Source organism: Bombina bombina, chromosome 9 (assembly GCF_027579735.1).
Source record: "Bombina bombina isolate aBomBom1 chromosome 9, aBomBom1.pri, whole genome shotgun sequence".
NCBI lineage: Eukaryota > Metazoa > Chordata > Amphibia > Anura > Bombinatoridae > Bombina > Bombina bombina.
The window spans coordinates 30,872,131-30,889,445 of NC_069507.1; the positions used below are offsets into that span (position 1 = coordinate 30,872,131).

General features: G+C 36.7%; 2 protein-coding genes across 2 annotated transcripts in view; one reads left to right on the top strand and one right to left on the bottom strand.

Annotated features, from left to right (window-relative positions):
• VSIR (V-set immunoregulatory receptor) overlaps nucleotides 1–11,488 on the top strand; it is an 83,500-nt gene extending 72,012 nt beyond the window's left edge. The window contains exons 5-7 of the mRNA XM_053692023.1: nucleotides 118–145; nucleotides 7,400–7,578; nucleotides 10,110–11,488. Of these exons, the coding sequence (XP_053547998.1) occupies nucleotides 118–145; nucleotides 7,400–7,578; nucleotides 10,110–10,156 (254 nt within the window). The 3' untranslated portion in view covers nucleotides 10,157–11,488. The remainder of the gene's footprint in view (nucleotides 1–117; nucleotides 146–7,399; nucleotides 7,579–10,109) is intronic.
• Nucleotides 1–17,315, bottom strand: part of CDH23 (cadherin related 23) — a 1,210,211-nt gene that overhangs the window by 251,179 nt on the left and 941,717 nt on the right. The window lies entirely within an intron of this gene.

Below are 17,315 nucleotides of genomic sequence, written 5' to 3' on the forward strand. Positions count from 1 at the left end.
ACTGGAGAGAAAGGCTAATATGAGATAAATCAATAAAAAAACGTAGTAGAATGAGTCAGTATAGGAACTGCACACTTGTAACCCGTCATCGCTTCTTTTCTTTTTTTGTTTAAATAGGAGCACAGGAACTGGTGAGAATGGACAGGTAAGCAGTTACAAAATAACTCAACTTTAGCAAACTCTACATCCAATTTCAATTTGAATTTACCATTAGGGTCACTTTTTCAGGCTCTGAAATTTAATCTAAATTTGTTCATAATTTTTTTTTTTTTTTAATTATGTCATAGCTATTGCAAAGTACTACAGAATGGAAATATCAGATTGGTTTTGCAATAAATTGACAAATGTATTAAGAGCCAGTAAGAATACTGAGCAAAAAGTCACACATTTAGGGGTCAGGCTCTGCCAAGCTCATAAACAGAAACATTTTGCAGTCATTACATCAGCTCTGTATTTTTTGCAAATTATTTATTTTTAGTATAAAAAACAGCCCAACCCTCTTTTTTTCAGCACAGCTGGACAAGAAAAAAACTCATCCCCATACATACCCTGAGCTAGTTGGATTAAAGGGACTAACTATAGGGTCAATCACTATTGTGTAGATATTAATGTATAGTAGATACCAGTAGAAATAATCTGTGTACTTTTCAATTTATCACAATTATAGGTTCATATCAGTATTAAAGGGACAGTCTAGTCAAAATTAAACTTTCATGATTTAGATAGAGCATGTCATTTTAAACAACGTTCCAATTTACCTTTATCCTTAAATTTGCTTTGTTCTCTTGGTATTCTTAGTCGAAAGCTAAACCTAGGTAGGCTCATATGCTAATTTCTAAGCCCTTAAAGGCTGCCTCTTATCGTAATGCATTTTGACAGTTTTTCACAGCTAAAGAGTATTAAATCATGTGTGACATATAGATAACATTGTGCTTACTTAGGAGAGGGCACTGATTGGCTAAAATGCAAGTCTGTCAAAAGAACTGTAATAAGGGGACAGTCTGCAGAGGTTTAGATACAAGGTAATGACAGAGGTAATAAGTGTATTAATATAACAGTGTTGGTTATGCAAAATTGGGAATGGGTAATAAAGGGATTATCTATCTTTTTTAAACAATAAAAATTCTGTAGTAGACTGTCCCTTTAAAAAAAACAACCAGAATACAAAGTAATGTAAAGGATCACGACTAAGATATGGTTATAAGGACTGCTTCAATTTCATTATGTAACATGACAAATGTTCAATAAAAATCTATTTCAATTAAAAATACCAACCAGACAAAAAAGTCCTTACTCTTATTAATTAACAGCTGACACGCCTATACATTGTTTAATCAATTTTATAGAATGAAGGGATGATAATTCGAACATAGGAATGATTCGAACAGGAGCATAATGGATACAGTAGTCGTGTGTGTTGTGTTATTGTTTGTGCTGCTTTTTATTAGTGTAAAAGTGCTTATTAATACTTTTTAAATGTAATTGACTAGTTAGCAAATGGTAATATGTTGTCTGGTGCTGAAACAAGTGTAGATAATTATCACTGGACTTTCACGGCTATATTCAATAATTTGATAATTACATTTTTTTTATTTAAGTATTGAACAAGTCTTATTCTGATTTGTTCTATTGGGTTTTCTGTTGATAAACCCTTTGATAAGCATTAGATGAACCCAAATACATAGGTAAAGTAACTGCTGGCCATTAATAGTATTGCTATTCCTGGCTGGCTCACCAGCGGTTTCCCAAGAGGTACTTTACCTATGTGTTTATCCTAAAGAGTGGTCAGTGATACAAAAATAATATGCTCATAATGAATTGGATCATGTGCATTATAATGTAACTTTATTTATATTAACAAGATCAGTTTACTTTATTTTCTATGGAAGGAGTTTTGTTTTGATAAATCTGCACCACCCTTCCTTCCTTATTCACACACAATTATTTTATTATTAAACAAATAGTTATACTGGTAGAATCCATGGGGAAGTATCCTTGACTCCAGTACAAATATTATCAAACAGTTTTTAAAACCACCATTTAAGGAGATTTGGCGACAGAATTCAGCATACAAAGATGCAGAACTCTGGGAGTTTTTCAGCAGCTTTGATTTCTGGCGTGCAGTAGGAACTGTACGTTATTGCAGGATTTTTTATTTTCTGGGGAAGAAGAGTGTGGTAAAAACTTAAATTTCCTAAATATATTAAAATCAGTGTAGATAACCAAGTACAATATATATTTATAGTTTTAACTCACATTTAATTATATCAATTTAAACCAAGTATTTAGCAAGTGTTTTGTAGCGAGAGCGGCACAGTTTGTGCAATTCATTTTTTGGATAAAATATTTATTATTTTGCCATCAACCATGTTACATTAGAAGGTCATATCACCAATTGTTTGAGACAGGAGTTTCTACTCTTTTACATTAGGTGTTTAAACCATTGGTTATTGTAAACCAGGTATATAACAGGTTAAGAAAATCCTAAAATATGAAACTGGATCTTCTCCTCTTAGAAATGAGTGGTTTATTTGTTGTATGGATTTATTTCTGTCCTAGATAAAGATAAGGTTTTACAGGTATTACATATTTATCAATTTAAACCTTGGCCTCTAGTTATCAACGCATCTACCTCAAATACGCTGGAATTCCGCAGCGTATTTGAGGCGAGGCTGATTCGCCTTAGTTATCAAGCCCTAGATACCGGCAAAAGTAGAATTTTGTGACGTAAGCTTCGATCCGCCGGACTCAGTCCGACACAGATCGATTCTTACGTCACTCCAGATGTTCCGCACACAAGTGCGGCACTATCTGACTACTTTTGCTAGTTATAAAAAAACTAGCAGGTACGCTCGCCACCTTTCCGGCCCAGCGTACCTGGTTTTCAAACCGCCGCCCTGGAGGCGGCGGATCCTATAGGAATCAATGGGAGTCTGACCATTGCGAAAGTTCATGTTCGCTGCTGCCAGACATCCCATTCATTCCTATGGGAGCTGTCTACACCTAACACCATAACATGTACCCCGAGTCTAAACACCCCTAATCTGCCCCCCCTACACCGCCGCAACTAAATAAAGTTATTACCCCCTAAACCGCCGCTCCCGGAGCCCACCGCCACTATAATAAACTGATTAACCCCTAAACCGCCGCTCCCTGTCCCCGCCGCAACTATAATATATGTATTAACCCCTAAACCGCCGCTCCCGGACCCCGCCGCCACCTACATTATACTTAGTAACCCCTATCCTGCTCCCCCTATACCGCCGCCACCTATAATTAAGTTATTAACCCCTAACCTGCCGATCCCGGACCCCGCTGCAACTAAATAAATAGTTTAACCCCTAAACCGCCGCTCCCGGACCCCGCCGCAACCTATATTAAACTTATTAACCCCTAATCTGCCCCCCCTACACCGTCGCCACCTATAATAAATTTATTAACCCCTATCCTGCCCCCTCTACCCCGCCGCCACTGTAATAAAATTATTAACCCCTAAACCTAAGTCTAACCCTAACCCTAACACCCCCATAACTTAAATACTAATTAAATACATCTAAATAAATTTAACTCTTATTAACTAAATTAATCCTATTTAAAACTTTATACTTACCTTTAAAATAAACCCTAATATAGCTACAATATAAATAATAATTATATTGTAGCTATCTTAGGATTTATTTTTATTTTACAGGCAACTTTCAATTTATTTTTACTAGGTACAATAGCTATTAAATAGTTATTAACTATTTAATAGCTACCTAGTTAAAATAAAGAGAAATTTACCTGTAAAATAAATCCTAACCTAAGTTACAATTAAACCTAACACTACACTATCATTAAATTAATTAAATAAATTAGCTACAAATAACTACAATTAAATTAAATAAACTAACTAAAGTACAAAAAATAAAAAAAAGCTAAGTTACAAAAAATAAAAAAACTAAGTTACAAACATTTAAAAACTTTTTAAGCTACTTACACCTAATCTAAGCCCCCTAATAAAATAACAAAGCCCCCCAAAATAAAAAAATGCCCTACCCTATTCTACATTAAAAAGTTACCAGCTCTTTTACCTTACCAGCCCTTAAAAGGGCCTTTTTTGCAGGGCATGCCCCAAAGAATTCAGCTCTTTTGCCTGTAAAATAAAAATACAACCCCCCCCAATATTAAAACCCACCACCCACATAACCCTAATCTAACCCAAACCCCCCTTAAATAAACCTAACACTACCCCCCTGAAGATCATCCTACCTTGAGTCATCTTCAGCCAGCCGACCTCCGATGGAACCGAAGAGGAGATCCGGAGCTGCAGAAGTCATCATCCAAGGGGCGCTGAAGAAGTCTTCCATCCGATGAAGTCATCATCCAGGCGGTGCTGAAGAGGTCTTCCATCCGATAGAAGTCTTCATCCAGGCGGCGTCTTCAATCTTCATCCATCCGGAGCGGAGCGGAGCCATCTTCAGACGAGCCGACGCGGATCCATCCTCTTCTTGCCGACGACTAACGACGAATGAAGGTTCCTTTAAGGGACGTCATCCAAGATGGCGTCCCTTCAATTCCGATTGGCTGATAGGATTCTATCAGCCAATCGGAATTAAGGTAGGAAAAATCTGATTGGCTGATGCTATCAGCTAATCAGATTGAAGTTCAATCAGATTGGCTGATCCAATCAGCCAATCAGATTGAGCTTGCATTCTATTGGCTGATCGGAACAGCCAATAGAATGCGAGCTCAATCTGATTGGCTGATTGGATCAGCCAATCGGATTGAACTTCAATCTGATTGGCTGATTCAATCAGCCAATCAGATTTTTCCTACCTTAATTCCGATTCCGGAATTGAAGGGACGCCATCTTGGATGACGTCCCTTAAAGGAACCTTCATTCGTCGTTAGTCGTTGGGAAGAAGAGGATGGATCCGCCTCGGCTCGTCTGAAGATGGCTCCGCTCAGCTCCGGATGGATGAAGATTGAAGACGCCACTTGGATGAAGACTTCTATCGGATGGAAGACCTCTTCAGTGCCGCCTGGATGATGACTTCATCGGATGGAAGACTTCTTCAGCGCCCCTTGGATGATGACTTCTGCCGCTCCGGATCTCCTCTTCGGTTCCATCGGTGGTCGGCTGGCTGAAGATGACTCAAGGTAGGATGATCTTCAGGGGGGTAGTGTTAGGTTTATTTATGGGGGGTTTGGGTTAGATTAGGGGTATGTGGGTGGTGGGTTTTAATGTTGTGGGGGTTGTATTTTTTTTTTACAGGCAAAAGAGCTGAATTCTTTGGGGCATGCCTCGCAAAAGGCCCTTTTAAGGGCTGGTAAGGTAAAAGAGCTGGTAACTTTTTAATGTAAAATAGGGTAGGGCATTTATTTATTTTGGGAGGCTTTGTTATTTTATTAGGGGGCTTAGATTAGGTGTAAGTAGCTTAAAATTGTTGTAATATTTTTTAAATGTTTGTAACTTAGTTTTTTTATTTTTTGTAACTTAGCTTTTTTTATTTTTTGTACTTTAGTTAGTTTATTTAATTTAATTTAATTGTAGTTATTTGTAGCTAATTTATTTAGTTAATTTAATGATAGTGTAGTGTTAGGTTTAATTGTAACTTAGGTTAGGATTTATTTTACAGGTATTTAGTTTTAAATAGGAATAATTTATTAAAGTATAGTGTAGTGTTAGGTGTAATTGTAACTTAGGTTAGGATTTATTTTACAGGTAAATTTCTCTTTATTTTAACTAGGTAGCTATTAAATAGTTAATAACTATTTAATAGCTATTGTACCTAGTTAAAATAAATTGAAAGTTGCCTGTAAAATAAAAATAAATCCTAAGATAGCTACAATATAATTATTATTTATATTGTAGCTATATTAGGGTTTATTTTAAAGGTAAGTATTTAGTTTTAAATAGGATTAATTTAGTTAATAAGAGTTAAATTTATTTAGATGTATTTAATTAATATTTAAGTTAGGGGGGTGTTAGGGTTAGGGTTAGACTTAGGTTTAGGGATTAATAATTGTATTACAGTGGCGGCAGTGTAGGGGGGGGCAGGATAGGGGTTAATAAATTTATTATAGGTGGCGACGGTGTAGGGGGGGCAGATTAGGGGTTAATAAGTTTAATATAGGTTGCGGCGGGGTCCGGGAGCGGCGGTTTAGGGGTTAAACTATTTATTTAGTTGCGGCGAGGTACGGGATCGGCAGGATAGGGGTTAATAACTTTATTATAGGTGGCGGCGGTATAGGGGGGCAGGGTAGGAGTTACTAGGTATAATGTAGGTGGCGGCAGTGTCCGGGAGCGGTGGTTTAGGGGTTAATACATTTATAAGAGTTGCGGCGGGGTCTAGGAGCGGTGGTTTAGGGGTTACTAACTTTATTTAGTTGCGGGGGGCTCCGGGGGCGCCAGTATAGGGGGTAGAACAGTGTAGTTAGTGTGGGTGCTTAGTGACAGCTTGTCAATAAAGCTGTCAAAAAGCCGAAGAGCAGCGAGATCGGATGAGTGATAACTATCACAATCCGCTGCTCATTGCCCCGTATTTGGTGCACGGCTTTTTGACAGCTTTTTTTATAACTTAGGCGAACATATTCCGGTCCGCGGCGGCGATGGTAGGCGAGCTTAGGCGGGCGTATTGGACTGGCGAAGGCAGGTAAAGTAGACGGCTTGATAACTACCCCTCATTGTCTCTAACAATTAGAAACCTTTAATTCTATATTGGAGTCAGAATAGCCAGAGGTTAACTTGACCCTTTAGTTTGGAATATAACTTTCCCTTTAAAGTAAAGCACCTAATAGCCCCTAGATGAGAAATAGACTGAGATAGACAGGTTCTTTTATTGCCCATCACAGAAAACAAAAGCCCAAGGAGTTTGCTCTCTCTTGCCCATGTGGATGCCAATGCCATGGCTGTTTATAATGTTCTTTTATCAATAAATTATCATGAAATTTACATTTAAGAATTCAATCTTAATCTTACACAACTAAGTCACTATTTCTATCTACCACACACATAATGCTGAGCTAATACATATACAATGTACTAGACTACAGTTATATTTTATATCTCTTTATCCCTCTGATAAATATAGATATCTTACAGTGATTGAAAGAATATATATATTTACAGTATATATATGACACAAATTGTGCAGTTCAACATTACACAGATTAGTTTAACCCAGCCAATCAGAACCTGTACTGAGGTATTGTACCTAATGTTTTTAAAGATGCTAATAAGCCACAATTACCCAGTGAAGAGGGCGTAGGAATGCATGCAGACATGACTTTGTTACTGCATAACAATTATTATAAACAGACTTTACATCACTTATTTTTTCATTACATTTTTTTTTTCAATGTTACCTAATAGTGTTTTTTTCAAAAATAAAAATGTGCATCTTTTATCCTTCAGTGAAGCTCAGGGAATAGAAAACCCAGTGTTTGACGACCCTCCCGCAATAAACTTCGAGCAGAGACCCAGGCTGGCCTTTATGGCCAGTCGCCAGCAGTCTGACTCTGGGCGCCACCTGCTGTCTGAACCTAGCACCCCGCTATCTCCACCAGGAACAGACACCTTCTTCCCATCCTTAGGTAAGTGCTAGGCACAAGCCACTGAATGAAATGAATTACTTACAGGAACAGATTACAAAGAACCAGAGTACTCATATAGAGGATATAATGCAACTGCAATTGTTACTGCCATTTACAGCTTCCTCTTTTACTTTGTGTTCAAGTGGTTTCTAATCCAGTTTATTTATTAAAGCGGAGATTATTTTAACATAAAGCCAAACAGGGACATGCTGATCCAGGAGCAAGTAACCAATACTTTTCTTAAAGGGACATTAAACACTTTGAGGTCGTACTATACAATGTTTATATGTGGTATAAAAAAAACAAAAAAAACTTTGCGGTATATTTTGATTATTTATTTTGTCCCATTTACCCATAATTTAATTCTGTTTTTGTTTTTTTTGTTTTTTGCTTAAAGTCGAAATACAGGCTTACCCATTAATATGACTGCCCAGTAATCAGTCCAGTAATCATATTTACATTTCACTGTATGCTCATTTGAAGCAAAAAAAAACCCCATAAAAACAACAAAAAGTTTTAACCCCTTGAGCAAAATGGACATAGGTACTGTGCTACACAGTACATTGGCTGGAGTACTTTATTCATGTACTACCTTCGCTCATCACCGTGGAACATGCTGCTGTCTCGATCTCTGCTGTCAGCTTTGACAGTGGAGACTGCAGCTTGGGACAGAAAGCATCTTCCTTCATATGTTAAGGGAGCGCTGATGAAGCAAGATCACCTATCATTACAGAGACACAAAGAGTTTCACTGTCTGTATCTATGATGTGGTGGACCCAGTGGGACAGGTGGGCAGTTAAGGAAGGAGGTTGGTTGGTGGCTCATTGAAGGAGGGGGGAGAGAGAGGGTTTCCTTCACTACAGCAAATTATCACAGAAGGGGAGAGGGAGGGATTGGTCCCTACACAACAGAAATGGTGTTCTTGGTTGGAGGATGGAAGTGGGTTCTACACTTCAGAAAGAAATGTTAAAATATAAGATCATTTGCAGGGGAGGTGGGGAGGGTGAGAGGGATCCCTACACTACAGAAAATAATGAAATAAAAAAATATTGATCATTTTTAAAAAATTGGCAGACCAGCTGCCAGTACCTAAGATGGTGTTGTCCAATGGGAGGGGGAGGGAAGAAAGCTGTTTAGGAGGGATCAGATATGGATCAGGGAGGTGGTAGGTGTCAGTTGGGAGGGTAATCCCTGCACTACAGGAAATATTGACTTTAACAGCTAAATTATTAACCCCTTCGCTTCTGGGAATTTAAAAATTGTGGTGGGCAGCTGCAATTAGCAGACTTCTAATTACTAAAAAAACAAAACAAATGGCATGTCTGCCATTTCTAAATAAAGGGAATTCTTGAGAAGCTTTTATAACTATTTGTCTTATGACTGCAGTAGTTGTGTGGAAATAATTTCAGTGAGAAACCTAAAGTTTGTTCATTTTTATTTATATGATCACATTTGTTGGCCAATTGGCTGCTTGAAATATACCAAAATGTGCCTAGTTCAACAACTGAATATCTGAACAAAATTTGAGATTTTTTTTCCTACAGTTAGAAAGCTACAAGTTTTTTGTGGAATGTGATAATTAATGTAATTTTACAGTAATTTCTTAAGTCCGTAAATAAATGCATAGTTGAAACTGTCATCCATTGAAAACTCTTTTTATGCCAAAATAAAAAATATATAGTTGTAGGTAAATATATTTCTGTTTAAGTCAAGTGCTAGCAGAAATGCTAAAAATTCTCTGGGAAAGTTTTTCTCTGAAATTCCCGGAAGCGAAGGGGTTAATTAAAGGGACAGTCTAGTCCAAAATAAACTTTCATGATTCAGATAGAGAATATAATTTTTAACAATTTTCCAATTTACTTTTATCACCAATGTTGCTTTGTTCTCCTGGTATTCTTAGTTAAAAGCTAAACCTAGGAGGTTCATATGCAAATTTCTAAGCCCTTGAAGGCCGCCTCTTCTCTCAGGGCATTTTAACAGTTTTTCACCACTAGAGGGTGTTAGTTCATGTGTGTCATATAGATAACACTGTGCTCACGCACCTGAAGATCCAGTGAGCCAGCTCTGATTGGCTAAAATGGATGTCTGTCAAAAGAAATAAAATAAGGGGGCAATTTGCAGAGGCTTAGATACAAGGTAATCACAGAATTAAAAAGTGTATTTATATAACTGTGTTGGTTATGCAAAACTAGGGAATGGGTAATAAAGGGATTATCTATCTTTTTAAGCACTAACAATTCTGTTGTAGACTGTCCTTTTAACATTTCCAAACAGTTTATCCTCTAAAACAGTGTTTCTCAACCTCAAGTTCGCTAACAGGCCAGATTTTCTTTATAGCTGAACTAGAGCACAGGTGAAAGAATCAGCTGATGGGTTAGAGCAGGTTAGTAACCATAGTTACTGATCAGCTGATTAATTCAACTGTGCTCTAATTCAACTATAAGGAAAACCTGGTCTGTTAGGGGTACTCGAGGGCTGCGGTTCAGAAACAATGCTCCAAAACACTAAATTTACTTTCATTTTCCCAACAGAACCTGTTTCAGATTTACCAGAATCACCAGATCCTCTAAAAAATTGAAGACGGAACTTATAAATAAAGAGGGGAATGATCCCCAAAAATGTAAAGAAATTAAAAAAATATAAAACTGTTAATTATAAGTGGACTTCAGGACAAATGTTTCATGAAGAATCTTCTGACTACAAACAAGTAAATGGATTTGATCAATATGTAAATGGATAAATAATAAAGACAAAACACTTCCGTTGTGTCAATGAGAGAATATTGATATTTATTCTGATCAGCTATCAAGACAATTTTATACAAGACACAATTTATCTGCAAAAAGCTGTTTATCCACATGCTCACTTTTTTGTAATGTATATTTCTGCTTTATCGCATGCAAATTTCTTTAATTTTGGTAAAACTAAAAAAAAACAAAAAAAACCCTCTAGATGCAGCATTTTAATAAAATAAATAATTTTAATGCGCTTTGCTTTATTGCGCTTCACAGATATTGCTCTTTTTACAAATTGAAGGTTTGTGGCAACCCTGTGTTGGGCAAGTCTATCAATGCCATTTTTCCAACATATGTACACATATAAACACTTAAATACACATGAATACACATATATATATACGAACCACCAGCAACAAGATTATGAATCACTGAAAGCTCTGATGATAATTAGCAATTTTTAGCAATAAAATATTTTTTTAATTAAGGTATGTACATTGTTTATTTAGACATAATGCTATTGCACACTTAATATACTACAGTATTGTGTAAATATAACTTTTATATGTGCTAGGAAACAAAAAAATGAGTGTGACTCACTTTATGGCTATATTCGCTTTATTGAGGTGGTCTGGAACCGCAACCGCAATATCTCTCTGAGGTACGCCTGTATGTAAATTAAAATCTTTATGTGAGACTCTGGGATCTAAGGAAGTGAATGTAATTACAACAATGTTTCAATGAAGTCTATTTTTATCACCCAAAATAATATATAAGAATGTTTAAAGTGTTTTTGTGAAAAAGATATTTGCGTTGAATTGAAACACTGATGAATTTAATATTGAATGTATTGTAGGTGCTATGGCAATATTGTATAGACTCTCTTGTAAACTTGTAAACAGCAAATTTATTTAAAAGGGGTGTAAAACAAAAAAATAAAATGCAATTTTCAATAGATGCTTTTTTTGCAATCCTTCTAGTAAAATGTATGTCTGCTTCCGTGATAGTTACAAACAGCTAGTTTGCTCCGAGAACATGTATTGTAAGCAATAATTCTGTTTGCATGATTGTTATCATTAATATGCCACAGCCACACTCGTGGTTTATGACTGCAGGTGCATGCAGGATATGTACATATGCTTTAGCACAATAAAAGTTATCACTCTCAAAACTTATACTAGAAGCATTTTTGCTTATACATGTGAAATGCCTCTTTGTAAAACTGAAATATACTCTGAGTTTACAAATTGCAAATAATTATTAGATGAAAAATGATTACGTTGTAAAACTGTTTTAGTGAAATGTTCTGTATTACTGAGAACAGTACAGACAGACATGTGAACAGTGATTGATTCTTTTTCTCTCCATTCAAACAGTTTTAGGATGACCCTAGGGGGTAAATTTAACAAATGCCGGGCAGACATGATTTGCTGCAGCGAATCATGTCTGCCCGGGCATTGCTAAATGCCAACAGCATACACTGTCGGCTTTTAACATTGAACAAGCATTTCTTGTGAAAAGCTTGTGCAATGCCGCCCCCTGCACATTCAAGGCCAATTGGCTGCTAGCAGGGGGTGTCAATCATCCTGATCATAAAAGGTGGTGGACAAGTTAAGGAGCAACAGTTTTATGACCGCTGCTTCTTAACTTGTGTTTCCGGCGAGCCGGAAACTATGGGCATAGAAAGCAGCGTCCGCTGCTTATTGAATCTACCCCTATATCTCCACACCTAGGACAGAAATGCAGGAATAGAGCTGCAGATGTTCTGATTGTACAGTGCTCAGCATAAATGAGTACACGCCTTTTGAAAAGTAAGATTTTAATCAAAATCTCAATGAACACAAGAACAATTTCCAGAATTTTGCCAAAACTGAGTTTTTTGGAACATTTGTTTAGCTCATTACATGCAAGTAAGGTTACTATTATAACTTAGATTACACAATCTTCAGGTTTACTCAAAGTAGGTGATATACAAATGAATACACCCAACAACAAAAACTACTACATCTAGACTTTTGTATGACCTCCATGATTTGTAAGGACAGCACCAAGTATTCTAGGCATAGAATGAACAGGCTACCGACATACTGCAACATTTATATTTTTCCATTCTTAAAGAACGACCTCTTTTAGAGCCTGGATGCTGGATGGAGAGTGATGCTCAACCTTCCCCATAGGTGTTCAATTGGGTTCAGATCAGGAGACATACTTAGCTACTGCATCACTTTCATCCAGTTCTTCTTCAAAAATCATTGTCATGTTGGAAAACTGCACGACAACCAAGGTCACGGAGTGATGGTAGCATCTTCTCTTTCAATATAGAGCAGTAGAACGTGAATTCATGATGCCATCAATTAAATGCAGCTCCCCGACACCAGCAGCTTTAATGCAGCCCCACAGAAGGACACTGCCACCACCATGTTTCACTATAGGCACTATGCATTTTTCATTGTACTAATCCCCTTTGCGGTGCCATACAGTTTTGAAGCCATTAGTTCCAAAAACATTTATCTTGTTCTCATCACTCCAGAATACAGAGTCCCAGTAGTCTTCTTTTTCAGCATATGTCCTGGCAAATTCTAGGCGGGCTTTTTTGTGCATGTGCTGTAGGAAAGGCTTCCTTCGTGGACGACACCCATGCATGCCATTCCTCTGTAGTGTACGCCGTATTGTGTCACAGGAAACAATCACCCCAGTTTGGCTTTCTACTTCTTTAGTTAACTGCAGTGAACTTGCATGGCGATTTTCTTCAACCCTTCTCATTAGTAGACGCTCCTGTCAAGGTGTTAATATCTGTGGATGTCCTGGACGTCTCTGTGAGATGGTTGCAGTTCCATCTTTGTTACATTTTTGTATCACTTTTGCTACAGTATTCTGACTGATTAGTAAAGCTTTGCTATTCTTCTTGTAGCCTTCACCTTTCTTGGGTAAATAAATTATTTTCTTTCTCAGGCCTTGTGACATTTATCTTGTGCCATTGCTGACAGCCTGACATGATGGGGGTTTTCTTTAATAAGTAACGCCCTTTTAAAATCAACTGTCTGCTGGACACCTGTTTAATGAATAATTAGATTCATTTGTAGTTGAATTCTTGTTAATTAGGAATTTGTTGTCAGACATTTACCTTCGCTCCTATGACTTTCATTGGGGTGTTTTCATTTTTGCAACGTGGTCTTGAATTAATTTGTTAGGAAAAATACTTTGTTGTGTGTGCAAATTAACAAATCTTCGTTGCAATCAATGCCCCGCATTTGTGGAAGTATTTTGTAGTATAGTGTCCCATAGAATATGTTGTTTCTTAAAGGTAAGTAAAGGTTTTCTAACAAATCTGTTGGGGTGTACTCATTTATGCTGAGCACTGTATGTCTTATTTCTTAACAATTTTTTTAACCCAAGACAGGATTATTTGTGGCATAAGATAGTTTATACATTTATAGAACCAATTTAGATATGTTCAAAATACTAAAAAACAAGAGTTCATTCTCCCTTATACAATTTAGTTGTATTTAGTTGATTAGTAAAGATATGATTGAATGCTATATTGCATTTCTCTGTCCGTAAGCTGTAAATAGCTCGGATGCGATTGTTTGCAAGTATGGGTCTGTTTAGGATACACATTTGATGCCAACACAAACAATGCTGTGCCAAGTGCCCATGTTATTTCTGTAAGGTCTTGACTGTATGACAAATAGCCATCTGGTTTGTCAGTCAGCAATTACATATAATTACTTTCCTTCTCTGTTAATGATTTTTCAGGGAGTTAATGCGTCCTAATCAGTTTTTCAGATTTGCAGACCATCGCTGTCACAGCAAACTTCCACAGGACTCACTTCCTCAAAATCCAAATTACCAAATTACTGATCTCTCATCTCAAAAGGTTAAGCTCTGAAATTATTTGTAATCTAAATTAGTTCAATAGAAAAATATATTATAGCTTAGTTACAGTTTATAGCAAACTCCAAGACTTGATACAAACATAGAAGTTTCAGGTACAGCGTACAATTTACAAAAATAAAACATCTTACAATCTACTAAACAAACAAAACTGGAAATTAAAAAAAAATACATAATTTCTCAAAATTATAAAAGTTTATATCTGACCTTGAACATGTCCCTGTAATACTGACAGAAAGGATCCGAATAAAATGTAATATATTCACCTTTTCTTAGTCTTGCCAAGATTGTATGAACAAAAGCCTAGCTCCAAGACAGACAAAGGTGATTAAAATCAAGTTTTTATTAGGGGTTTGAATTTCAATGTATTAAAAAAAAACTGAGACAAAATTTTTAAGTTTGCAATTTGAAATTTACAGCTTTTTTGAAGTGTAAAAACCACATGCTCTATTTAAAGGGACATGAAACCCAAATTTTTTATTTCATAATTCAAGAGACCAATTAAAAAAAAAGTTATCACTTTGTTCTTTCTAACACCCAACAATACTTCATAACTTTATTAATATAGATAAGGGCAATACATAGAGAGTATCAATATGACGCTAGTTGTGTTACATTGATTCGCTACGCTGTGATGTTTTTGGGAATGTTAGAAATGTAATTAAAGCTGGAGTCGCATTGCTCAGCTAAGCAGGATCATGATGCACGGACTCAAAATGTAAGGTAAAATTACAAGTCGAGCGCAATCAATAAAGCATGGTGCATTATCATTATCAAACTTGCACTAAGAATAATGCACAATCTGGTATTACAAGTGGAAGGTTAATTATATAAACCAGAGCATCTTTGGGGTCAATTTATCATTGTGCGGACAGACATGATACGATGTAGCATATCATGTCCGCCGCACATCGATAAATTCCGACAGCATACGCTGTCGGCATTTATCATTGCACAAGCAGTTCTTGTAAACTGCTGGTGCAATACCGCCCCCTGCAAATTCACGGCCAATCGGCCGCTAGCAGGGGGTGTCAATCAACCAGATCGTATTTGATTGGGCTGATTGCTGTCCGCCACCTCAGAGGTGGCGGACGAGTTAAGGAGCAGCGGTCTTAGGACTGCTGCTTCTTAACTTCCGCTTCAGGCGGAACTGAAGCGGAGTGGGTTGGAAGCAGCATCCGCCACTTCATAAATCAACCCCTTAGTGCGGCCAAAATTATTTTTAGTGCACCCTATAATTGTAATGTATAGTGCAGGGATTGCTATTAGGTCACTCACTGCGCTTGTATTACAAGCAATGCGTTGTGTTGCTCACACGCACAATCCACAATACAGCTGTAAAATGTAGCGCTTTTTATGTCCTGAAGTAAACGATCATTAAAAAAACTAAAAACTTTCCAATTGATTTCTATTAGTGAAATTAATTTGTTCTTTTAGTATCCTTTGTGGGAGAGAAACCTAGATATGCTCTCAAAGCTCAGCAGAGTTCACATGCCTTTAGCACTATGTAATAGTACATATTACTGGTAAACAAGAAACACACATGTAATGAAAGCCATTACCCAAATCTGCCAGAACAGTACAAATGATATCATTAGCTCTGGTAAACATTACTATAGACAATAAAAACACAAGCAGACCTACTTCCTATAACATTTGTCCTCCTCGTTAATCTTTGTTTAAAGAGAATTTTGGTGGTTTCCTGTTTTTTACTTTTGAGGTGAGGGAACAAGTAAAGTATCTATTGTATCTTTTTTATTCTGCACCTTAGCAAAAATCCAACTTAGGTCTTGTTACTCGTCAGTCAGCAAAAATGAGAGATTTGCATTTGGGCTTTGGATGAATACAAATTCATCCAAATGTTGCTGATTCATCGAGTGGTTTGAAACACAAACAGCCGAATACATTATTGGACGAAACAGACGAAAAAGAAATGATTGTTTGAATAATTTTGTTCATTCATCCATTCATGCCATTTTGCACCAAAAAGGTGCAGGAATGGGGGGAAGGGCTTATATTGTTTGGTTAAAAAAAACTAAACAAATCTTTTGGACAAAGATTTTTCGCCCGTGCACATGTCTAGTAAAAAACATAATTTATGTAGGAACTTACCTGATAAATTTATTTCTTTCATATTGGCAAGAGTCCATGAGCTAGTGACGTATGGGATATACATTCCTACCAGGAGGGGCAAAGTTTCCCAAACCTCAAAATGCCTATAAATACACCCCTCACCACACCCACAATTCAGTTTAACAAATAGCCAAGAAGTGGGGTGATAAAGAAAGGAGTAAAAAGCATCAACAAAGGAATTTGGAAATAATTGTGCTTTATACAAAAAAATTATAACCACCATAAAAAAGGGTGGGCCTCATGGACTCTTGCCAATATGAAAGAAATAAATTTATCAGGTAAGTTCTTACATAAATTATGTTTTCTTTCATGTAATTCGCAAGAGGCCAATGATTTAGTGACATATGGGATAGCAATACCCAAGATGTGGAACTCCACGCAAGAGTCAATAGAGAGGGAGGGACAAAATAAAAACAGCAATTTTGCTGAAAAAAATAAATCCACAACCCAAATATAAGTTTATTCTCAAAAAAGAAAAAGAAAAACTAAAATCATAAGCAGAAGAATCAAACTGAAACAGCTGCCCGAAGAACTTTCCTACCAAAAACTGCTTCTGAAGAAGCAAACACATCACAATGGTAGAATTTAGTAAATGTATGCAAAGAAGACCAAGATGCTGCTTTGCAAATCTGATCAACCGTAGCTTCATTCTTAAAAGCCCAAGAAGTGGAAACTGATCTAGTAGAATGAGCTGTAATTCTCTGAGGCGGGGCTTTACCCGACTCCAAATAAGCTTGATGAATCAAAAGCTTTAACCACGATGCCAAAGAAACGGCAGAAGCCTTCTGACCTTTCCTGAAACCAGAATAGAAAACGAATAGACTAGAAGTCTTCCTGAAATCTTTAGTGGCTTCAACATAATATTTCAGAGCTCTCACCACATCCAAAGAATGTAAAGATCTCTCCAAAGAATTCTTAGGATTAGGACACAAAGAAGGGACAACAATTTCTTTATTAATGTTGTTAGAATTCACA